General features: G+C 41.5%; 1 protein-coding gene across 1 annotated transcript in view; it reads right to left on the reverse strand.

Moving 5' to 3' along the window:
* LOC115093684 (dynein heavy chain 11, axonemal-like) overlaps positions 1-26,395 on the reverse strand; it is a 586,171-nt gene that overhangs the window by 428,720 nt on the left and 131,056 nt on the right. The window contains exons 21-25 of the mRNA XM_029605802.1: positions 23,893-24,087; positions 21,362-21,439; positions 18,309-18,441; positions 18,064-18,191; positions 7,173-7,321 (exon numbers count right to left, since the gene is read on the reverse strand). Coding sequence (XP_029461662.1) covers positions 7,173-7,321; positions 18,064-18,191; positions 18,309-18,441; positions 21,362-21,439; positions 23,893-24,087 — 683 coding nt within the window. The remainder of the gene's footprint in view (positions 1-7,172; positions 7,322-18,063; positions 18,192-18,308; positions 18,442-21,361; positions 21,440-23,892; positions 24,088-26,395) is intronic.

The following is a 26,395-nucleotide window of genomic DNA, read 5'->3' on the forward strand; positions in this document are numbered from 1 at the left end:
TACCTATCCTAACAAAATGAACCTTTATACATGATCAGGTAATAATCGTCAGTACGCACTACTCTGTTGCTAAGAACAGATATAGAATATAAAACAGAGGACTCGGCACAAATTTAATGCCCTTAAATTTTCAAATAATTTTTATTCCCAACAATTTTTTATGTTTTTGATTAGAACCCACATGTGCTACAAACTTCATATATTAAAACCCATCAACGACGCATTAACATACTGTCACCATTCATACCATTCATACATATAAAATCACCCCAATACCTATGAAGCATCACATAAACACTATAAATATATACCTATACCATCTGATGTTAATATGCCCAACACAACGCAATTACCCCAAAATTAATACACATAGATCATACAAATGTTTATATATTGGCTGAACGCCTACATACAAAATATCTCAAATTTGCAATCATGTATTATATGTGTGCTGGACATATATGTTCGTTGTTTATACACACTGAATATGTGTTCTCGTTGTTATACACGTTCGTTGTTATACACCCAACAGGATACCTGTTTCACCCAAATAAATTGGGCTTCCTCAGGGGACAAGATGTATTATTTAAAAATACTACTACATCATCATCTTCTCAATCCCAAATCTTCTCAGTGTGTACACTCATCTCATTGATGGCAACGATTTATAAAATATATCAATTGCACATGATCCCGGTCTCTATATCCTAAAGAGAATACATAAACAAATCCAACTATGAATAATTAAATTCTTTATCGACGGGTGAATACACCCTGTGCACCACCACCATTTATATAGTACCAACCACATCATCGATTAAATGTTGCTCATAACCCAAAGCTCATAATAAATTCAGCATGATCCAAAAGTCCAAAGACAATCCTTCAAATTGCTTCCAGTGGACAAGCAGTCTCAACTGCATCAACCCCGATAACGTTTTCTTCAAACTTCATAGATTGTTCACCTACATGATATCAATGAAAAATATCTACCAATGAAATGTAAAGAAAAGGCACAAGTGATACGCTATTCAAAACTCCCTACAGCGTAATATGATACATATATATACAAGACCATCTTTAGAAATACAATCTCAACACATGCGTACTTTGAATAAGCTGTCTTACCGTGGTTTTTAAACGCTGCATTATCAAAGTATCACAGGATTTGTTATTGCTTCCTCCCATACCGATATTAACCTGTATCACTAGACCGCACGCCGACTCCTGCGTGGAATACCTGCCGTTCACGCTTATCCTTACACATTTAAACTATCCCAAAACCAATGGGATGATCAGCGTGACTACGCTACGTTTCACTGACGTGCTAGCTAGTCTTACCTAATGCATTTAACCTATCCCAAACCAAAAATGATCCTCAACGTGCCTACGCACGATCTCTCTGACATACTACATTCACCCTCCCTACCATGATTCTCAACAATCCTACGCACAATCTCTGTGACGTACTGCATTCGCCTTCCCTACTATTGCTACAGTTTAAACCTATGCAAATTATGAACGTCATGACACAAATTCATGCTAACACAATCTATCTAACAAGTGCTTAAGGTCTATCTGATGCTAGCAAAGAAGTCCCGTATTGTCAAGTACCTTTATACATGATACCAACTGATACAGACCGTAGAAGGTTAGACTTGTACTTATACAAACTCGTCATATAAAATGCTTCATAAATATTTTACTAATTGTCTATCTACTTTTGTAATTTATGCCATTTTATGCCCATGTTCTATAGTTTATGTAGGATGAACTAATAGGAAGATATATACAACACTGATAGTACACCAGTGTATTTATAGTAATAAGATCCAAACTCCTATAGTACCTCATTGCGGTGTAATTCCCCATTCTTTTGAAGACTTGAAGTGGATAATTCTAGAACACATCCTGCCTCATTGGAGAGGGGAGGTCAAGAAGCTACATTAAACAGACAAGAACAATTCTGGATTTTTAGTTGAAATACATTAACATCACAAAGATTGAATGATGAGGTCTTATGGAATGAAATTTTATATGATCACGATCCTATAGTTATTGATCTTGCAGGTTAAGTTGCTGGACCTTGATTAGATGATTTACTGTTGGCTGTATTTAAATGTACAATCTTTGGGGTGAATTTTCAAAATGTTATGTGCATAAAAATTAGTATATATACACATACACAGCATCTTCGCATGTATTTTAATTTCCGAACATATAGCATGTAAAAATGGGACAGTCTAGGGGTGTTCCCAGGCAGGTCCAACACTTATGCACATAAGTTGCTATTTTTAAAAGACATGCATGTGCATTTGCCAGTCTACTCACATATTTTTACACATGCTAATTATCTGTCACAAGTGATAAGAAACATGTTTATTGTATAGTACAGATTGGATGGGAAGTCTGGATGAATTGGGGGGAGTTCAGATTGAAGAAACAGAAAGGTCTTGATGACCTGAAGGAGGACTGGATGAACTGGTGGACTAATTAGTAAACTGATTAATTACATTTACACATGCATGTTTCAAAATTGACCGACTTACGTGGATAAATTAGAACTTATGTAAGTAAATTCTATTTTACTTTCATTTGTAACACACTGTATATGCGCATATATTTTTACAATAGGCAGAAAAAGTCTGTGCATTAAATGCATCGATGTATGAACTTGTACATAAGCCTGCATACGTGTGTATGTTGTAGGTAGTGTTAGAGGTATTTTAAAACCTCCCTGTGCACAGTTGATGGTGCACCCCTGAGGCAGGTGGAAGTTGAAAACACAGAGATTATGTTGAGATATATTTTAGAGATAATGTGGACATTGGCTGATGATGTTTGTTATGAGGAAGTTTTCTGTACCGCTGTACTGAGGATGACATATGAACTGGACTGAAGATTATGCATGAGTTGGATAAGTACTATTTTAATCCATTTGTAAAAAACTGTTAAACATCATCAAGATATTATTAGAGACCTATGATTATACTGAGATAACCAGTACATGAGTGAAGTTCAGTACCAGTTGGTTCCATGCATGAAGATCTCTCTCATCTTGTTAAGATAGTTTTGCAGTGCAAACACATCCATAGAGAAGGAGTTGCTTGGTAGGATTCCTTTTTTGATACAGCATGTTATTTCAAAATAAGAAACCTGCTGTAAACAATACAGAGACCTCCTAGAGTGCTCAAGATGTCTGCAGAGTACTTCCCTCTGTGAGGGCATGTACAAAAGACTCCCTCAGACCATTTTAAAACCCCAGATAGAGCCATCTGCCTCAGTCCACCTTAAGGTGCAGAGGCGCAAAGGATTATGGATCCTGGGAGGTTCCTTACCTAATGCTATAAGTGATCAGAGCCCAGAAGATTAGGCAGGCCTGAGGAGCTGCTCCAAGCCTATGGTATGCCCGCACCGTCTACACATGAATTACTTTGGACATTTAAGCGAGGTGAGCTACAGTTTTGTTCTGCTGTTTTTTTCCTTGTAAGTAAACCTTGTTTCTAACCTGGGCAGCCAAGTCTGCTGGATTCCTTGGCTGTTCCAGATGCCATGGCCAGTCCATATGTTACACTGTCTTTTTGGAGAGTTAAAGAGAGAAAGGCAAATGTAAAACTTTCTATTCCTATATTTTTCTTCTTTAAAGTCCTAAGATCATGGACTGAAAAGAAGTGAGTTTTTGCCAGGCTTCTATGATAGCTCTTACTTATGAGATATTTTCTTGGGGAAGGAGAGAGTCCTAGAGTATCTCCAAGCTCAAGTATGTTCTATTTTTGGGTGATCATAATGGATTTAGAACCCACACATCAGCTGGCTGTGATTTTCTTGGAGGCAGAAAGAGTTTTCATCCTGATTCTTCCAATCAATGTGACCCAGTGCTAAAAAGGTGCTACATCATCGGGGAGAAGAAGAGTTAGTACCCAGGGACAGTAATTTTCAACGGGTGCACAGGCACACATATACATGTGTATATTGGCACGTGCCCAGCTATGCGGCAATTTTATAACATGCGTGCACATACACATGTATATTATAAAATAACCTAGGGGCATGTACATGTGCCCCTAATTTTAAGCTTGTGTGCGCCCAGCAGTGTAAGTTGACTTATGGATGCCCAAGTGAGGGTATTTTATAACAGACATGAGTCCAGCTGATGACCAATTTCACCAGTTCATCCACCAGTTCGCCCAGTGTTCAGCTAGATCCTCCAAACCACCCTGATTGGTTAGCCTGCACTACCACTGGTTAATCCAGACCTCCTAAAACACTTCCTAGATGATTTTTATTGAGACCCACACCTTCTCCATAGCAGAAGTAAAGTTATGCAGCACTGGTCCTGGACACACATCCAGACATTTAGCTACTTGGATTTGCATTTCTTGGCCAGGCCCCAAAATGCCCAAGCCCCACCCCTTTTTGTCCGATGGATGATATTCATGCATTGGCACTTGTGTGCGCATCTGGCTGCCTTATAAAATCGGGTGAACACATGCCAGTGCCAGATGTGTGCCCTTCTCCTGATTTCAGCATGCAGCCAGCTTTGAAATTTCACTTCAAATTCATATATATAATTTATTTTAAAATCATATATTCCACCTCTTCCAAAACGTTTCTCTTCAGTGCGGATTACAATCATACAACCATAAAAAACATATGGCATTCAGCTTAAGGAAAAGTAGAGGAGACTGTCTTACAAAGAACCAAAGTAGAGCCATTGGATTTCAGGTGCTAAGAAGTGTCCTAAGAAGTACATGAAATCCCAGAATCCTTTCCATTAGGAGATGCTGCCATAGAGAAGCTAGGGGATCCTGTTTGTATGACTTGTGTCTTTGTAAATGGAAGAAGCTGATTCATCTCCAAGAGAACTTACTTTTTATCAGATTATCACAGCTGAAGACATTTTATTTCAGTAAACATTTCAGACTGGAGAATGTGGAGAGTAATTTGTCAGAGTCTGAGTATAGAAACCCCAAGGATCTAGATCTAAATCTTGCCACCTGTTCAGGAATGGACCTGGACTGCAGCCCCCCCCTCCCCCCTTTTAGAGTAAGGACCTGAGAGGTGGACATTTTGGTGGCCCCTCAATGTGATTTGCAGACTCGGGACCTTTTTGGAAGAAAACATTATTAAAATGCTATACTCCAGTTCTGCATGGAGTCCTACCAGATCTACAGGATGTAATACTTGTACACAGTCTTGGGAGGGGTTCAGGAATTCACCCAACTTCTCCCTTAAGATATACAGGCAGAGTTTTGTCACCTGATGGAAACAGGTGAGAGATATTAAAAAGCATCTGGTCCAAACAACATACAATGTATTTGAGATGGCATCAAGACCCTCTACATGGTCACCAATGCTTGTAGGATCTCATAGCTGCAAGCCTGAGTCTTCTGAGAGGATGCAAAGAAAAGGCTTACTGACATGCCTTGTAATGGTGGAAAACTCTTCGCAGATAAGGTCAAAGAAGTGGTGGATCTAATGGAAGACACCCATTCTATGCTTCAGACTTTATCCACTACCACCTCCACACCATCCCCCTTATCACAGAGGTTGCATAGTGGTCTACCTAGGAAACAAATTTTTTTCTCAGAAGAAATGCTTTCCAGACCCCACTCACCCTAACAATAGAGCTCAAGGCTTCACAGTTTTCCTGGTTATGTGGTATGTAATTTTTTTAAATAAATAAATCGAAACCAGAGCTGTTCTAAACTCCATATGGCCACCTAGTCAAAACTGGGGACAGGTTTTTGACTGAATCCAGAGGAGATAGCCAGTGTTCAGTTTCTGTTCTAAAGGATCTGCCTCTGGGAGGGAGGTTGAGGTTTTTCTTACAACATTGTCCTGTGTAAGCTTAGACAGCTGGGTCCTGTGGATTGTAAGGGACAGTTACAGATTATGCTTATAGGAAACCCCTCCAAATTGCCCACCCAAGTGAATACTAACATACCATCAGCTGAGATGCAATTTTGTAGAATCAAGGCCATAATACTTTACTGTAAATATAGCTGTAATTTTGAAAGCAAGTTATGAACCAATAACTTGGACAAAGTTTCTCAATCTATGTGCTTCCACAATTGGTGATGTTCTACCCTGCCCAACACTGAGGCCTAATTCTGGAAGTTTAAGAGGAATATGAATTGCTCACAGTGATGCTATGATTTTCTCTGCACAGATTAGCATCATAGAAGAAATCATGTTGGAAAGTTACTGAGCCCACACTGAATAATAACATATCTACTGGCAATTCCCGCAACATCATTCTCTAATCTAGATTGCTATTTATGAGAAACTAATTTTTGCCATAGTATTTTCTAATTTAAAGTAAGGTAATAGGCGAAGGTCCGACCATCAAAAAATGAAAGACCAATAAAGAAAGGAAGGACATAGAAGAAAGTTCAACTAATGTCCAAAAAGTTCAAAGTTTTATTTGTATTCTAAGCAAGCGAAACATTCAGATTGACAGCATCCAGCCAAAAATATACATATCAGTAATTGCATGGTCCCCCAACACGAGCCGTGTTTCGAAAAGACTTTGTCGGGAGAGAGCCTACAGAAAGCTGAATGCTCAAAACAGAGAGAGGGAAAATGATAGTTTGAGCATGAAATCCCCAAAAACAGGGATTCTAAGGCAAACTAAACAAGAAATGGCTTACTTCTTATAGAACGGTGTAAGTACAATTGAGCAAGAGTATAAAGCCAATTTTTAGTGATGCAAGGCCACCAATGAGGGAACAGGAAAGGTTTCTTTCAAAGGTTGTTCGGGGATATAATTAATTTGGGTTTGCAGCCAAGGAGAGGCAGCACCGCTGATAGGGCTATGTCAGGGGACTGTGAAATTACTGATATGTATATTTTCGGCTGGATGCTGACAACCTGAATGTTTCGCTTGCTTAGAAATCAAATAAAACTTTGAACATTTTGGACATTAGTTGAACTTTCTATGTCCTTCCTTTTTTGAATTTTCTAATTTAAAACATTTCTAGTCTCTGACTTAGTATCAATAGCTATCTTGTCTAAAATATAATAGATACTACTTATTTTTTTCTTTTCTTTTCATCAATACACTATCTGGGTGAAAATTCTACTAGTGTGCACCATCACTGCTATACATTATTCAGCTTTATGAATCTATGTCTCACTATTCATCTTGTAGCAATGGTCTTTATACTCACAGACTCCATCCAAGGTCCTGGGCATTAACATAGAGTATACCAGCTCTAGATACTGTAGCAGGAGTTGCTGCTCGTAGATGACTGATTTCAAAAACCAAGCGCATTGACGGTGTTAATGATATTCGTTCATTGCTTGCTAGTGTCAGAACCTATTCAAAGATCATTGTACCATTCAGATTTATGTAAATTAACTGCAAATAAAAGTAACTGAAAAACAATAGTGTTTTCTTCGTGTAGGCCAAGCTTATCATTATTTGACCATATCAGCATTAAACTAAAATTTAGAACGACATGTTAAAACAATGATTTGTCAGCTGATTGATGTGTCTGAGTTATCCAGAGCCACAAAATACAATACTTATTCACAAATTAGACAAAACCTATGATAGTTCACTATCTGTATTTTGATGTCCTGCTTTAGGTTTTAGACATAATCATCCTTAGCACATTTTGCACGGACCTAATGAAGGCAGTATAATTCTTGAAAGCTTATTACAAATGGATTACGTTAGTCCAATGAAAAGTTACAACTTGTTTGCTGACTCTTATTTCTATAGTTCTGAGTAGATTAACATGGCAACCACAGTACTTTATACAGAACTCATAAAACAAATGGCGATCTTGCACCACCATTTTAGGCAGTCTTAGTAACCACAAGATAATTATTATAAACACATTTTCATGTACATCGGTATATTTTACTTTATGTACGTTTTCCAACTGATCAATAAACCAACTAATTACATAAAAGTATAGAATATACATTTCTCAATAAACAAAATAAACGTTTTTATTTACTAGCTGTCACATGGTAAAACTTCCCCAGAGGAGATAAGCTTCCGCAACCTGCTTTCCCTGTCCTGCTCAAAGTGTGGGCCTTTGTTTAGCCTGTGCAGATTGTTATGCTTGACTGTGCAGGGCCCCTGACCAGCAAGGCCACCTTCTCTCAGCCTCAGGGTCCAATTGTCTCCTTCCAGCCTGTGCAGCTGCTGGAGTGACACAGGCAGAGATGTCAGTATGATGCATACATGTGAACATCTGCTGGGACTGACATATTAATGCCACCTCAAGTGGCAAGCATATTATATATATGAAAGATCTATCTATTTTTGTCCTGGAAATTTCCTCTTGCTCCTTTGGGATTCCAAATCAGTCTGAACTGGCCCTTGCAGCAACATAAACATTTATTTGCAACTACCTAGGTTTTTTAATCCATTTTTTTTTAAACTTGAATTTTATTAACATTTTTAATTATGCAACTTAAGCAATAGTTGTTACAGATATTGGGATACAAATGAACAGACAATATATCAAAAGTGACATACAGCAAAACTAATTTTACTCTTCCAAAACATATAAATAGAATACCCTAACCTAACAGCTCAAAAGAAAGAGAATGCTGCAAAAAAAAAACCCCCAAAACATTCCAAATAAGGAGCAAACCTAAAAATTCTTTCCTCCCGTCCCCTTAATCCATCTTCCTTCCTCCCATCCAATTAGTTCACACACTGCTCTTCGTGCCTGATCAACTGTATTTCAAAATACCATTACATGTCACCATTGTGCAATGGCAGGGAGTGCCTTCCTTCTAGGCCTATGAAGTTTGCAAACACACAGCAAACAAAAAAAACACTTTAAACTGCACAATGTAACTATAATGTTTAGGCCAGAGTGAAAGCGGCCCAGGTACTGGGGCAAACAATCTACATGGATAGTCCAGGATCTGTCAGGAGAGTGGACTCTTGTCCTGTGGTATGGTTGGTGCAAGGGTATTGCATAACCCAAATGTCATGACCAAGTCCTCGTAGTGGCAATCTGTAGTGTTAAACACTGTCTTCCACTCATCGCCTTACCGTATACATAATCAATATATGGCCCGTGAGAACTTACCTTCTTTCCAATAAAGAAAAAACTGGCTCCAGCCAGAGAAGAGGAGTGCTGGATGAAACCAAGGTCCAGGTTTTCCTTAAAGTTATGACAGGGCTGTGGTCTCCGGTGCCAATAAGGGGTAAATTCAAACTCAAGGTAACATCTTCCCGGGTTGATCGATGATGAAATCATAGGATCTATGTGGTGGTAAGCTTTCCGCCTGTTGCTTATTAAAGACATTGGCACAGGCAGCGTATTGGGGTGGTAGGCCAGGCAAGTGTGGTAACAGGCTAAGCATGTTTCAGCACAGGTAGGACCCCACCAAGCCAGCTGCAAGTTGCCCCAGTCAATGAAGGGCTGGTATTGTTGGAGTCAGGGCAGCCCTAAGATAACGGAGTTGACCGTTCGGAGAGCACGAAGAAGGTGAGGGTCTCCTTATGGAGAAAATGTATCCACATGGTAAGGGGCAATGTTGCTTCAGTGATTCAGCCTGGAAGAGGCTCCCCATATACTGAAGAAATGGTGAAAGCATTCTCCATGGTAGTCTTGGCCAGACCATACTGGTGGACCAATGCTTCCTCAATAAAATTTCTGTCTGCTCCTGAGTCCAAGAAGGCCTCTATGTGGATTGAGGACTACTCCAAGGTCAGGCAAACAGGGTACCAGCATCTGTGGAGAGAGTGGAGCCTAGGGTTGCCTCTCCTACCAACCATAGTCATGGAAGTTTCCTGCCTTCTTGGGACAATGATTGGCAAAGTGCCCCCAGCCAGCACTATATAAACAGACCCCGAGTTGCCTCTGCATTTCTTTTTCAGAGAACCTTGAGCAACCCAACTGCATGGGTTCCTCTGCGGGAGCACTGGCTCTGAATCAGGGGAATGTGCCAAGGGACGTTGGAAGTGAGGAGTCAGGCGGATGGGTTACTAGGAGGTCTTACATTCCTGGAGTCCCTCTTGAAATTGCAAGTCTACCTGGATGGCCAGGGCAATCCGACCATCCAGGGTGGGTGGAAGCTCACGACCAGATAGCTCATATTGATCTGACCAGACAGCCCCTGCCAGAAGATGGCTGTCTAGCTATGTTCTCCCCAATGGAGTACCAATGTCAGGGTGCAAAATTGAACAGTGTATTCCCCCACAGTGTGTGGCCCTGACAGATGCACAGTAGCTCCACAGCTGTAGATGAGGTACAGTTGGGTTAGTTGAACACCATGTGGAGCTATTCCAGAAAGTTGTCCAGTTTCTTCAGGATAAGGTCATTGCATTTCCACAATGGGGAGGGCCATGCAAGGGTGGCATCCATCAGTGAGAGCATAAGGGTGATTTTAGTCTGATCAGAGGGGAACAGGGCTGTCTAGAGTTCAAAGGGCACATGGCACTGGTTTATAAATCCCCTGCACTCTTTGGATCCCTGAGATACCTGGGCAATGGTGGCAGGTCTGGCATAGATCCGAGAGAAGGGCCAGGTCCGCGGAGGTGAAACCATCGGGCCAGTGCTGGGATCAAGGCCTGCATGGCATTCATCCTCACAGCCAGTCTTTCGAATAAGTCAGTCATTTGGGCTAGGACCCCCTTGCTGCTGCTAAATACGCTGATAGTATTAACCACAAAAAACAAGACCTTGTAGGTACCCCCTACATATACTCAAAACACAACCAAACGGGGAATTATATTAGTGTAATGTGTATTGGTGTCCGGTAGCACTCGTGAACATAATAACCATATTTCAGTTAAAACAATTGTGGTAGTGTGTACCATTTTTAATTTCAAAATGCAAGATGTGATGTCTCTCAAAAAAATTTTAAAAGGAATATTTTTCTATTTTATTATAATCTATAGTCTTTGATTTGTGTGTTACTTTTTAAAAAAAATATTGTATCAATACTCCCATCGATGTTGCTCTCCTTACCGATCAATCCAACTCACTTATATAAATATTTGTGAAAGTCTCTGTACTTTTAATAAGATGCAGTAGAAAACTGTCTCTCATAGTATATAATGAACTTTAACATGAGTTGGGGCCATATGCCCAATATCGACCGTGTTTCGACAAAAACTGTCTGCTTCAGGGACTTAGGAGAAAGATAAGAGTGACACAGAGAAGACTGGACAAGGCAGAGCAGCCTGAGAGACAAGGACAGGACAGGTTGGATGAGGATAAGGTGAGAAAGGCAGGCTGGATGAGACAAAGCAAGGCAGGGCAGGAACCAGGAAACAGGAACAGCAGCAATACACTCTGCAGATAAAGGCAGGAAATCTATTGTTGAGGTACTGAACTGAACTGCAGCTGGAGTTTAAATTCCAAGCCATGTTGATGTCATCAGGGAGCGCTGGGTTGAGGTTTCCTACCACGGGGGCCTTCTTAACATGGCGCATGCCTGGGGTGGGGGTGGGGGTTGGTGTCCGGAGGAACATCATGGCAGCGTTTGTGCGTGCCAAATTCAGGGTGAGTGAGACTGCTCACGGGGTCATCCCGCTAGCATCCAAACACTAGAGGATCTGTACAGTGAGGCAGTCTGAGAATGCAGATAACAAAAACATCAGGCAGAGTGAAGTTTAAAAGCTAGGTAAGGGTCAAAAGCAAAGAAGTTGTTCCAAGAAGAGTCAAGTGAGAGAAGGCAGTAGATAAACAGGGACAAGCTGGGTCCAGATTCAAGAAAACAGCAGGTGAAGGTATGTTAGGCAGTTAACTGTAAGGCAGAAGTCTCAAAAGTAGGCAGTACAATTCTAGCTGAGCTGTTATTCCAGCACTAAATCTCACAGGAAGAGGGAACGGGGCAGACAGCAGTCCAAGGCACAAGGCCCTCCGAGGAGTGGATAGCCAGAGACGAGAAAAGGCCCCCGTGGAGCGGGTACCCTGGGCATCTCACGCTGAAGAAGCAGGAGCTGGAACGGGAAGTCCATAGTGAGCAAAAAGCAGATTCAGCAATGAGGAAATCCGTTGCCAAGGCAGAGGCAGACAGGGCCAGCCGGCTTAAGAGTCCATGAAGAATGACGTCATCTGGGGGGGACGCCCCCGAGGTTCCCGCCATGACGTGCTTAAGACTGGCCCGGGAGCGCGCATGCCTATGGAACTCCGAGGGCAAGATGGTGGTCAGCAGCATCTACACCAACCAGGGAGGCCCGGGAACATGGGCATGCAGGCTGGTGATAGCTGGCAGAGGCCGCCAATCCACCCAACAAAGCCAAAGCAGAGAAGCAAGAGGTGAGCAACAGCAGTCGCAGCCATCTGCGACCAACGGGCATAACAGGACCCCCCTTCTTAGGGCCCCTCCCCAGGGTTTGGGCTTTCTCAGAGGAGAAGCATGAAACTGCTTGATCAGTTCTTTGTCAAGGATATTGACTGCAGGCTCCCAGCTGTTCTCTTCAGGACCAAATCCTTCCCATGAGATCAGATATTCCCATCACTTCCCACACTTCCTCATGTCCAGAACGTCCTGTACCTGATAGGTAATGACCTCCTCTGATGCCAGAGGTTGGGGTTCTGGTGGTTTCTTGGAGAACTCAGGCAAGATGAGAGGCTTCAGTAGTGAGATGTGGAAGGCATTATGAATTTTGAGGGAATTGGGTAGGCGGAGACTGTAAGTGACCGGACCCATTCGGCGAAGTATGGGAAAAGGTCCGATGTATCTGGGAGCAAAGCAGGCTGAGGGCAGTTTCAAGCGAATAAAATGAGTGCTGAGCCACACCTTGTCTCCAGGGTTAAACTGTGGGGCTGCCAGATGATGGGCATCATTGAATTTCTTTGCCTTCTGAGCAGCTTGCTGTAGAAGTAGTTTGGTGTGTTCCCAAAGTTGGTGTAACTCTTGCGCAGAAACCTGTGCTGCCGGAGACGACACAGACAGAGGTAATGGAAGAGGAGGCAGAGGCTGGCATCCGTATACTATTTGGAAGGGTGATGACCCGGTAGATGCCGACTGGTGGGAGTTTAAGGCAAACTCGACCTAGGGTAGTAAGTCGGACCAGTCATTCTGCCAAGAGTTCACATACGCCCAAAGAAACTGTTTCAGGGTACGGTTCATCCTCTCTGTATGACCATTGGCCTGCGGGTGATAGCCTTGGACCTCCAAAATCTCACCGTAAATTGAACACCTCGATCAGAGAGTATATGTCTTGGGAGTCCGTGAAGGCGAAAGATGTGACGAATGAACAATTTCGCTAACTCCGGAGCTGAAGGAAGAACAGGTAATGCCACGAAGTGAGCCATCTTCAAAAATCGATCCACGGTGACCCAAATGGTGTTGCCACTGGAAGAGGGTAAGTCCACAATGAAATCCTTGGCTATATGTGCAGGAAGAGGTTGAAGGAGACCCCAAGGACGGCCTGCCAGTGGCTTCTGATGAGCACAAGTGGGGCATGATTCTACATACGCCACCAGTAGACTCTCTGAAGAGTGGAAAGAGTTCTAGCTTGTCCGGGGTGGCCTGCAAGCAAGGAATCATGCGCCCAGTGGAGGATTTTCCTTCGAAGTGGTCGGGGGACCACCATCTTCCCAGATGGCATTGTGAGTGTGGTGGAGAGGAGAACTTTAGTTGGATCAATGATGTGCCGTGGAACGTCTGGAACATCTCCTGTGGTGAAAGAATGAAAGAGTGCATTGGCTTGGGTGTTCTTATTGGCTGGCCAGTATCGTAGTAAGAAATTGAACCAAGTAAAAAAGAGAGACCAGTGGTCCTGCCTATGATTAAGGCGTTGCGCATGCTGTAGGCACTCAAGGTTCTTGTGGTCAGTATATATCATGATTTGGTGCTGCGCCCCCTCGAGCCAGGGACGCCACTCCTCGAAGGCCAGTTTAATCACCAGTAATTCCTTGGCCCCGATTCCATAATTACGCTCAGCTGGGGAGAAGCATTGGGAGAAGAACGATCATAGGTGCAAGGTGTGATTGGCTGAATGCTGGCTGAGGACTGCATCAACACCGACATCTAAAGCGTCCACTTCGACGATGAAGGGTCATCGGGGATCAGGATGGTGCAAGCATGGCTCTTGCAGGAATGCCTCCTTGAGCTCCTGGAAGGCGGTCACAGCTTCAGGTGACCACTGGGAGGGATTGGCTCCCTTTCGAGTCATAGCTGTGAATGGGGCGGTCAGTGTTGAATAGTGATGGATGAATGACCTGTAGTAGTTAGTAAAGCTAAGAAATCTTCAGAGCGCCTTAAGGCCCGTTGGTTGAGGCCAATCCCGAATACTCTTAATCTTTTGTGGATCCATCTGGAACCCCTGGCTTGAGACCACATAGCCCAGAAAAGGGACAGACTCCTGGTGAAAGGAACATTTCTCCAGTTTGGCATATAACCGGTTATCCCTTAAGCATTGCAAAATGTTGGCAATGTCCTGGTGATGGCTCTGGAGGTCTTGTGAAAATACCAGGATGTCGTCCAGGTAGACCACGACACAACTGTAGAGCATTTCTGAAGATTGCGTTCATCTTATTCTGAAATACCACTGGAGCGTTGCAGAGGCCAAACAGCATTACCAGATATTCCAAATGGCCATCGCAGGTGTTAAAGGCGATTTTCCATTCATCAACCTGGTGTATCCTGACCAAATTATATGCTCTTCTGGTAAATATTTGGTAAATATCTTGGCCCCCCAGGCTGAATTCTGTGGGTAAGGAAAACAAGAGCTTGGAAGCCACAGAGACTGAAATGTAGGAGCCAAAGTGTAGAAGCCAGGAAAGCAGAATCAAAGGCATCTCAGAGGACAGAGTGCAGGTATTAGGCCACACTGGCCAGTTTAGGGTAACCCCCCCCCCCCCTCCAGGACAGGAAGAGGCTGGACCAGGGACAGGACTGAATCTTCTCCTGTACCAGCCACTTCCCCTTCAGGTTGAGCCTTAGGGTTCTGGTGGCCAGCAGGACTTCAAGTGAAGCTGAACTTGGGGACAGGGGAACAGGAAGGCACCCATTAGATCAGGACAGACCTGCAGAATTGGGAGGAGAACAGAAAGGTGCCCACAAACAAACAGAAGACAGGACTTGGGAGCTCACGACAAAACAGAAAACAAAGGACAGGACCAACAAACAAAAACAGAAAGCCACACAAACTTGGGCTAAGAAAAAAAGACAGACAAAGGAACACACACAGACAATACAAAAGGCCTCTAAGCTGGGACCACACAGAAAGCCTGGGTCTGAGGCAAGAGTCAGAATGCCACAACATGAAATGTAAGAGATTCCAAACTTAGGTAAAGAGCTTACTGGGAGGCTTATAAGGGAGTAAAATTGCTGAGTCATGCTGCAAGCATGTCTGCCAGCAGGACTTCCAAGCCATGGGAGCTTGGAGGACTGAGGCAGCATGAACATGACCCACTGAGGGTCCATGCAGGCAGGAGGGCAGCATAACAGCCAGGTTCCATAGATCCTGACTTCAGTGCCAGGAAAAATAGTGGAAAGTGTTCTAAATATAAAAATCAAAGAACAAATAGAAAGACATGGTTTAATGGATCAAAGTCAGCATGGCTTTACCCAGGGCAAGTCTGGCCTCACAAATCTGCTTCACTTTTTTGAAGGAGTTAATAAACATGTGGATAAAGGTGAACCGGTAGATATAGTATACTTGGATTTTCAGAAGGCATTTGACAAAGTTCCTCATGAGAGGCTTCTAGGAAAAGTGAAAAGTCATGGGATAGGTGGCGATGTCCTTTCGTTGATTGCAAACTGGCTAAAAGACAGGAAACAGAGAGTAGGATTAAATGGGCAATTTTCTCAATGGAAGGGAGTGGGCAGTGGAGTGCCTCAGGGATCTGTATTGGGACCCTTACTTTTCAATATATTTATAAATGATCTGGTAAGAAATACGACGAGTGAGGTAATCAAATTTGCAGATGATACAAAATTTTTCAGAGTAGTTAAATCACAAGCAGATTGTGAAAAATTGCAGGAAGACCTTGTGAGACTGGAAAATTGGGCATCGAAATGGCAGATGAAATTTAGGGGCAGATTTTAAAACCTGCATGCGGGCGCAGATTTGTTCGCGCAACCCAGCGCGAACAAATCTACGCCCGATTTTATAACATGCGCGTGCGCAGCCGCACGCGCATGTTATAAAATCCAGGGTCAGCGCGCGCAAGGGGGTGCACAATTGTGCAACTTGCACACGCCGAGCTGCGCAGCCTGCCTCCGTTCCCTCCGCCCCCCGCACCTTCCCCTCCCTTCCCCTACTTAACCCTCCCCCCAGTTCTACCTAGAACCCCCCCCCCCTTACCTTTGTTGAAGAAGTTACGCCTGCCTTCCAGCAGGTGTAATTTACACGTGCCGGCCAACGGCCAGCCCGCGAACCCGGGCACAGTGGCAAATGGCCGCTGTGCCTGGAGGCTCAGGCCACGCCACACCCCGCCCCTTTTTGCAAGCCCCTGGACATACGCGCGTCCCGGAGCTTGCGCGCGCCACCGAGCCTATGCAAGATAGGCTCGGCGCGTGCAGGGGCAGCTTTTCGGAGGTTACGCGCGTATCTAACACGTGTAACCCTTTGAAAATCTGCCCCTTAATGTGGATATGTGCAAGGTGATGCATATAGGGAAAAATAACCCATGCTATAATTACACAATGTTGGGTTCCATATTAGGTGCTACAACCCAAGAAAGAGATCTAGGTGTCATAGTGGATAACACATTGAAATCGTCGGTGCAGTGTGCTGCGGCAGTCAAAAAAGCAAACAGAATGTTGGGAATTATTAGAAAGGGAACGGTGAATAAAACGGAAAATGTCATAATGCCTCTGTATCGCTCCATGGTGAGACCGCACCTTGAATACTGTGTACAATTCTGGTCGCCACATCTCAAAAAAGATATAGTTGCGATGGAGAAGGTACAGAGAAGACTGCTCCAGATTATGCAGTGGGGCCTGAACTGTTCTAGTAGGAGCAAGGTCCGTATGAGTACATCCTATGTCAGAAGAATAACTATAATGCCTACTTCCTGATTATTCAAATTATTTATCTGTGGTGTGAAATAAAGATGTAGATGGCAATTTCCAGAAATCTTTTTGGTTGCCATAAAATCTTTCCAGCAGCAGCATTGTATTCTCACACATAGACTTGCCTATTGGGCAAGAGGTTCTGTGAATATGGGAGTAGCAGACTGCAGAACATTTATTTGTTGTTGCAAATTATGAATCAGGAACTGCACACTGTGTATAGCAATTAAAATTTCCCACAACATGCTTTCTGACTTTGAATTCTCCAGAGCAATATTTTGGATTTTTAATGGACTGGAACAAACTAATGTTTTGACCAGGAAAAGAGCAGCTGAGGAAGAGCAAACTCAGTCTTAACAATATAGAGAGTCAAAACAGGCTGGGGTCTGTACCTTGAGCAGTGCCAAAAGCAGACAGAGTCATGATTAGAGACCAAAGCCAGATTCACAAACCCAGGAGTTCTAAGGACACAAGAACAAATAAAAAAAAACAAAACAAAGACTGCATAGATAATAGTTATTTGTGGACCTATCTTTCAGTCTGTCCGAGAAGGGTCCAGTGAGAGAAAGCAGACCGGGATAAGCTGAGTACAGATCCAGGAAAATCTTAGACAAAGGTGCAGCAGTAGTTCAATAAGCACAGGGCAAAAACCTTAAAGTAGACATAAAGGCTGGAGCTGAGCTGTCATTCTCACAGGAAGAAGTAATATAGTCCCTCCAACCAGAGGCTGGCTCCTCCAATCAGGAAGCTGAAGAGAAGGAGCTTTTCTGGATCCAGCAGAAGAGCACAAAGAGCAGATAAATTGAGAATTAACTGAAATGATAATTCCCAGATTGGGAGATGAGTACTCCGGATCCCCAGCTTGCTAGTTCAAACCTGAATGCCTTTAATATTGGCAACACAAAACTGTTAGAAATACCTTTAGAGCCTGCAATTTAATGAAAGTAGCTCGAGGCACACTAAAAGCAGATCATGTACATAGGATTTTAAAGAAAATTGAGGCCATGCATAATCATTAATACTATATATCTCATCAATATGTGTTTTATTTTAAGTTAATGCACTTTTATATTCAAATTAATTATTTTCAGCTTTACTCATACAAACCTTGTTGTCATCCATGACCGTATTTAACGACTCAGTCCACATTGGATCAATATCCCCGTCTAGAACAATCCACTTTGGGCCATCATGGGAGACAACAGAAAGTTCTCTCATTGTAGATGAAAGTAAGCCTTTCAATTTAAGCAACAAAATTAATTAAGTCTAAACACAATTGCAAAACCTCTTTGGTCTTTGAGGAATAAGGGATTCATTTAATAAGGGTAATGGAGCATTTGTAAAATAAATACCGTCTTTCCATTCTCTTGTTGAAGGATGAAGAAACCCAAAGAGTTCATCTGTGGTCAGAGCTTTAGGGTTAATATCATTCCACAGTGCTCTCAGTTTCATATTGGAGTAAGTCCTATGCAATGTCTTCAGTATCTATAAAATAATTGTATGCCAGAGTGCAAGCAAATATTGGTTTCCATATTCATCAGTGCTACAGGCTGACAGAAAGTAGCCCTGCCAAGAAAGAAGAGGCTGTGCTCCCTCTGTACTGGCTAATAGAAACAATTGCTTGCCAGCTAAAAAGTAACAAGAAGTCCCTCAAGATTTATGTTTGAAGAGAGGAGGAAGGGAGGGAAGAAGGAGAAAGAGAGAGAGAGAACAAGAGAAAAAGAGAGAGATTTTATTGCAAATTAAAAAAGTAAAGTAAGATTATTGGAGGTCAGATACAGAGAAAACTTGTGCATAATTTTTCATGTCAAATTCACATTCAAAACAATACAATAGCTACTTATTTCCTCCCTTCTCTCATGCTTTCTTACTGTAGTCAAGCATTTGCAACACTCTCAGGTTGTTGCGATCACAGTGCCCATCATTCTTGGATATCTTTGGCCTGTCTAATTTTTTTTTTTTTTTTTGCTTCTTGTTTAGAAGAGGCTGCCCTTTCTGTCTCCATTGCTCTAAGCCAATTCACAGGCTCTTGAAACAGGAAGTCAGAAGAATATCCTGCCCCCCCCCCCCCTCTGTGGATCAAACACTTTACTTCCTCTTTTTACAGGAGAAATTTATGTGAACTAGCTCTTGTCTGGCTCATCCTCTATGAGGATGTTGAGTCAAATCTGGATTCAAGGTTGCCTTGGCCCGGCATCATTGAGTGTGGGCGGAGGGCTGGCTGGCAGCAGCAGGAGAGGCCACAGGGCCCTCACAGAGCCTAACCCACTGGCGGCCAAAGGAGACTGACTGCCGATGAAGCTGAACCTACTGGTGGCTGAAAATGAGAGGCTTGGTGTTCCCTTTTATTTGCATGTGTGTGCACGTGCCCACACACAAGTTTTCCTGTGGGTGCACACAGCTTCCGCTCCCATCCCCAAAACAGGAAGGTCGGTGGACCGTAGTAGAGTTCATCCCACCATAGCCTGAAGACAACAGGAGGCTGTGTGAGTATGTGTGTAAGCTTGTATGTGTGTGTGAGAGACAGCCTGTGTGTATGCGAGTGTCTTTGTGAGAGCCTGTGTGCATGTGTGTGTGTCTGTGTGAGAACCTGTGTATGCGTGTATGTGTCTTTGAGAGCCTGGGTGCATGCGTGTGTGTCTGTGTGAGAACCTATGTATGTATGTATGTGTGTGTGTGTGTGTGTGTGTGTGTCTGTGTGTGAGTCTGTGTGTGTGTGTGTGTCTGGGTGCCTGTGAATGTGGATGGATGAGAGCCTGTATGCTTGTGTGTGTTTGTGCATGGTTGTGTGCCTGTGAAACTCTGTGTGTCACATATAGGCTCTCACAGGCATGCGCGCGCACACACACACACACACACACACACACATAATGTAATTGGGAGGGAGAGGGAGCCTGTGTATGATAAAATGTGTTCAGTCCTACCTCCCCAGGTCCACAGCAATCTCAGGGTGACTGGAAATTAAAAGATCCCAAGTATGGAGTGCAGGAGGTTTTTTAACCCTTATTAGTTTTAATTATTGGATGTAATTTGATGTTTCTACTCTTTTGAATTATTTGATTTTTTTTTGGGGGGGGGGGGAGAATAGAACATTTTTTAATTATTGGATTTTTTATTCATCAGATATTTTAAAATATTTTTTGGTGTTTGGAAAATTTTTGATATTCTATTCATTAACTGGTTTGAAATATTATTCTTTTTACAAATAGGATTTTAATATTATGATTGATGTTTTATATTTCTTGATTTTATTATTTAATGTTTTATGAAGCATGGTAATGTTTCTGTTTTTCTATTGTTGCTCTGCATATAGAGCCTGGCTTGTTGTGGGTTCCAGTTCAGTAGTTCTCAGCACATTTCTGTTTATACTTTCTGATCTCTTTATTCTGTATTTGGTGAGGGTCTCTCTGTGTTCTGCGTATGTGACCGAGGTGAGGTATTTTGCTGGCATGTAATTTCTGTGTAGGGATCTATAGCAGCCCAGTTTCCTAATAAGAGTTTTATTGGTGTTCTAGGACCTGGTGAAATATGTGCAGCATTGCCTTTTCATAGATAAGGTTGTTAGAATTGTTTTGGTATGGGAGGTTTATTATATTGTAATGGTATTTCCATGTATTCATGGCTTTCTGAGGGCTAAGCCCACTCTCAGCACACATTACAAAATGTCTAATCCCATAGGAGGTCCAAGTGTCTTGTTTGCAGAGTTTTCTGGTTGACATCACAGCAGTGCATATAAATATAATATGCATGCTACAAATGCTTCAGAAGATTGTACTTTTGAATATTATTTTTCATGTAAAATTAGTTATAAAGGCACAATTTAATTGTGTGTGTCTATAAAGGGTGTGGGAGTGTGTGTGTGTGTGTGTGGGGGGGGGGGGGGAGGTGGTATGTGTGCAAGGCTGTAAGTTTTGCCTAGGGTACCTAATACCCTTCCCTATCCATGGGTTTCGGGGAAGCATGTCAGTTTTTAAAAATATTGATTGCAGGAAGGCTTTATTTCACAGGCCCGGGACAGAGACTGAATGAATCAGGGAGAAGGGGGCAGCACAGTAATTGTTTGCACAGAGCAGCAAAAAGCTAGCATCGGCCCTGGGCTTACCTAGCTTTACATTTAATATGTGTTTATGAAGTTTTGGTCCTCCTAAATCACTGTATACTATTTCCTTCTATCACTTAGCTCAGGAAGCATGAACTGAGGCATGCAGAATTTACTAGCTGCACTCTGGAGTAGAGGAGGAAACACAACAGCAGGTAAATAAAAATAATAGCATAATAGCACAGAATGAAGGATTTTTGGTTTCCTTTCATGAAGGAAGAATTGTTTGGAGTGTCCTTTACTGAGTAAGCACTGTCCTCCTTTGGGTATAATTTTACAAGGCATCAACAATGTAATATAGTTTACCTGACTTTTCCCTGTACCAGCATTTCCCACCACAAACACAGAATGTCTCACTGCAAGCAGCTCTTCCAATTGTGTGACCTAAAAATCACCAACAATTACCAGTCTTACTTCATCTAGATACCATATACATCTTATAGCTATCATCTGATCCTCATAGGTCCCAAACTTGATAGATTTTCAGGATAACCCTAATGAACATGAATGAAATAGATTTGTATACAACTGAAGCAGTGTGCATACAAATCTATCTCATGCATATTTATTAGGGATATCCTGAATATCCAACTGGTTAGGGGCCCTTGAGGAACAGAGTTGGCCACCCATGGTTTAAGAGACTACAGTATTAAAAATAATGCCATTCTAAATTTAGAACACAATACATCTGCTGTTACCATTCAAATATATTAAAATAAATGTTGAAGTCATTATTCAAAAAGGATTGTATGGCTAAGCTTTGGACTTAGCCGGCCAAACCTGGGGTTTAAATATGTCCTTCTGTTAATTGGTTTAAGTTTTAGCCGGGTAAGTCATTTGCCAACTAAAACTTAGCTGGATAAAAAAAAGAAGCGGTCCAGGGTTGATTTGTACAATGCACTCTCTACCTGGCTTGATGTACTCTCTACCTAGCTTGTTTGAAGCTAGATAGAGAGTGCATTGTATAAATCAATTCCTCTTGTACCTTTCATCAATTGAAATGGCAGAAAATATTCAGTGATGTGTACTTTCCTGTTCATACCTCCTACTGTGTATGTAAAACCACCCCCAAACTACCCCACCATCCCAAGTTAAAGTACCCCCTCTTACAGTGGTATAAAAAGAGAGAGATATATTGACCCCCATGTAAAGGCTCGCTCTCTCCCCCCCCCCCCCCCCCCATAGTTGTATTACTCAGTGCCTGAAGTGAAAAATAGTGTGCTGTGGAAATTACCTATGCGATGCAGGAGCAGGGAAATTAGCCTAACCATGCCCATTTTTATCGTGGGCACTATTTCTGCTTTATTTATAGCATTTTGATAAATCTAGGGGTAAGTCTGGTAGGGTGGAAAAGCAGTCTTAATGTTATTTAGGTAAATGTATCCAGACAACTTTAACCTTAATTGGCTATATTCAGACTATTTAGAATACAGCCAGTTAAATTTACACATATTTGGATACGTGTACCCTGATAACTTTAGCAAAGTATATTCAGTGGGGAATTTGCCCCACTGATTATCTGTTACAAGTTATCTGGCTAACTTTAGGCAGATAACTTGTCCGCTTCCCAGCTTACGAGTATATGTTAAAAGGAGCGCTCATGCACCCATAAACATGCTTATTGGACATGCGAGCAAAAATATGCTTGATTTTATCTTGTGTGTGCAAGTATACACGTACCATTTAAAATATACCAACCATGCATATATGTTTGAGCCCTTATGTGTGTGCTCACAAGGGGGGTGGGAGGGAGAGAGACAGAGACAGAGACAGAGACAGAGAGAGAGAGAGAGAGAGAGAGAGAGAGAGCGAGCCTCTTTTAAAGGGACAATCTGACACACTTTATATATCCAACTGTAAGAGGGGCATTTTCAACTCAGGGTAGGTTTTTGGGGGGACAGTGTTACAGGGGTCTACAGACTCTTGTGCCCTAGGCAGACCAATGTAACACCACCCCCCAAAGCCTATCCTGAGTTGAAAGTGCCCCTTTAACAGTGAGAGATATATATATATAGTGTGTCAGATTGGTCCTTTAAAAGATTCTCTCTCTCCTCCTCCCAGTGCTCAGGATCCCTCTGGCCCAAAATCTCCAGACTTGCGCTTCATCAGGACTAGTAGTAAAATTACATAGGGAACCAAGGCACATGTTGCCATGATCAGCCTTCCAAAATTTGGGGGTTATGCACATATGTCTTGGCCCCACTCCATTTCACCAATTCCCCGCCCCTTTATTCTTGATGCGCACATAGGTACGTATGCATGTACTTCCTGGCTTCTTAAAATTAGCATTGCTCGCGCACGGCCCACATACACATGTATGGGGCCATTTTTGCACGAGCAACGCTTTTAAAATCTACCTGTTACTGAATATGGACTTTGTTGCCTTTTATTTAAAGCACAGCAGGCACTTGCAGAAGCATAAAATCATTACCTGAATAAAAAATGCACCAGTCTGACTTCATTAAATATGCACAAACCTCTACAACATATGCATATGCATACTGCACATCTGCCACACAATATATGTCTTATCTGCACCTAATTTTAAATCTGATCTTTATATCCACAGCAACCCAAGCAAGCTATTCATTTGCCTGTTATTTAAAATACTAATCATAAGAAAATCCTGAACATAAAAATAATTTCTGAATGAAGCAGAGTATTATATTATTGTATAATATACAAATAACAAAGTGGCACAGACAGCCTTTGTTTATTGCCTCAGCTTGTAAAAGCATTAGCCAGATGTTGAATCTTTACAGGCATCAAACAACAGTGATCATTATAGCCTTCATTTAGCATTTACAATACACTAAGCAGAAAACCATTATTTCCACCTTTAGTATAAAGTTCTCCTCGTGCTGCAGGTGGAGTTCTGTAATGGACTGACGCACCATCTGTTCCAAGTTCAGATCCCTTTTACGTGGGACTTCCAGCAATGGGAACAGGTCATTGATAAGACCCAGGAATATAGTGACATCATTGGTTACTATCTTTGGAAGGTTGAAATCCCTTAAGGCTCTCATCAAAACCTAAAACAAGAGTGGCACCACAATTAAATGAAATAATAAACCATAATATAAGGCATAAAATTAACAAATATTATGAATTAATCATACTTAGACAATTATAACCCATATGGTTTGTTAAACTCAATCTGCTACCTGTAGCGACATTGACTGCCTTCTGTATATTCAATGGTAGTGCATTTTTCCCTTAGGATGTAATTACTGAGTGAATTCTGTGATTAAGAATATTATACATGAAGAGAGGAATGCATGATATACTATTTTTTTTATTACAGCAGATAAGAAAAATGTATTCTAATAATTCATCACATTGTTTGTGTTTCCTTCTTATATTTTATTACCTTTAAAATGCATGCAAAATGTATTAATCATTGCTTATATATAATGCATAAGCTTGGTACAATCCCACTCAAAACTGATACAAATTCTGCTACTCTCAGCTCCCTGACAAGCAGTGCCAATCTGTCCAGGCAGTCATTGTAGATTCATGTCAAATTTCAAGAAAATCTGGGCAACTAATCAGACTCCTCTGAATTCAGCATTAAAGCGCCAGAGTGGTGACTGGCCATCTGGATGGCTCTCTTGGTGATTGAAACCAATAAACATATGCACATACTAGACACACTGCAGTGCATATGCACACACACATATGCAAAACATTTTAACTCTGCAGTCAAAGTTGTTTTCTGCATATGCTTTTTAAAAACACATCTTTTTAAAGAAGCTTCTGCAGCTATGAACCAATAACAGTCCAATACTTCAAATGCTTATTTATTTGATTGCTGTATTTAGGTTTTTCGGCCTCTTCATCCTTTCTGGCTGTCTTTTGTTTTAGTAATTTTAAGTATAGGGAATATAGTCATGGCAAACTAAGTCATTAATTGGAAGCTTAGGGTCTTATTAATATATGAATTGTATTTTTCTCCTACTGTTATATATTTTATTTTGATTTAATTTATTTATATTTTATTTTCTTAATGTATTTTAAGTCTATATTTTAGTCTTTTATGATATGATTTATTTTATTTTAATATCATTGTAAACCGTTTTGCTCAATAAATAAAATAAATAAATATCTTTGTCCGACACAATGATTTAAACATTCACATTTATAGAATTATTGTTAGTTAAGTATATCACTTTTTATGTTGATTCATTTTATGTTTTTGTTTTTTAAATTTAACTGGTTTGTGATACTTGCTAAATTGACAGCAGCCCTAGAAGCTAAAGGCATTTATATATATGTATATGTATAAATGTAACAACTACTAATACAACCAGATAGTGAACCTTAATTTTTGTTTTTGGATCCGTTGGTTGATATAATCAATATATAATAATACACCAACACTCATCCGGTTATTTTTTTATTTCAGACGCTCTCACTCTAATGCCAACAAAATTTAGCATTTGGTGGAATGACCATCATAATAGGCATCATCGTATTAGCTTGCGCTTTAAGACTCAGCCTTACACTTAATCAAAATTCACTAGATGGTAAATCCGGCAATAATACTTTTTTTCAAGTCCTTTTTCTTATGCAACTATAAAACTTCCAATGGTAGAATGCTTAACTTTCTTAATCTGTATCAATGCTCCGATTGACTGATTCTTGATGGTCGAGCAGCTACAAATTCTTCCTGTATAATACCGACAATTCTGGTCACCTGACACGGGGCTGTGTTTCAGACTGCTAGTCCTTTTTCAAGGGTGGTATTGCTGCGTCGAAAAAACTTATTAACATCATTCAACTTACATTTATACCACAACTATCAGCCCTTTTATTCCCAAACAGCAGCACTACTGGGATACTCACATATATGTTTCAAAAATGGCGGTCCAGGGTTTTCATTCAATTCATTGTATGCCTGGTTATTTCTGGGAACTACCAGAACTGGCTTAAATGCTGCTTAAATGATGACACTAAGCTCCTCCCCTACTAAATAAGGGAATACCACTCAATGGAGGCATTAAAACCTGCTGGTGTTACTGTTTACAATTTAAAGATCCACTACTATTCTTTAAGATTTAAAACTCTGTTTAAATCTCCCCACATGGATTCTCCTGTATTTTTTCTAAGATTCTCCAACACAAGTCATCGAACGAATGCTGAAATTCTTTACAATGCGCAACCATCAGGGCCGTGATCTTCTCGGTGGTGATATAACTTCTATGTTCATTCAGCCTAATATGAATCATCCTCTTGGTCCTCCCCACATAATACAGTTTACAAGGACATTCTATCAAATATACCACATGGGTGAATGAGCAGTCCGTATATTGATAGGCTTTATGTATGCCCCCTTGAGTA

Source organism: Rhinatrema bivittatum, chromosome 6 (genome assembly GCF_901001135.1).
Source record: "Rhinatrema bivittatum chromosome 6, aRhiBiv1.1, whole genome shotgun sequence".
In the NCBI taxonomy this organism is placed as follows: domain Eukaryota; kingdom Metazoa; phylum Chordata; class Amphibia; order Gymnophiona; family Rhinatrematidae; genus Rhinatrema; species Rhinatrema bivittatum.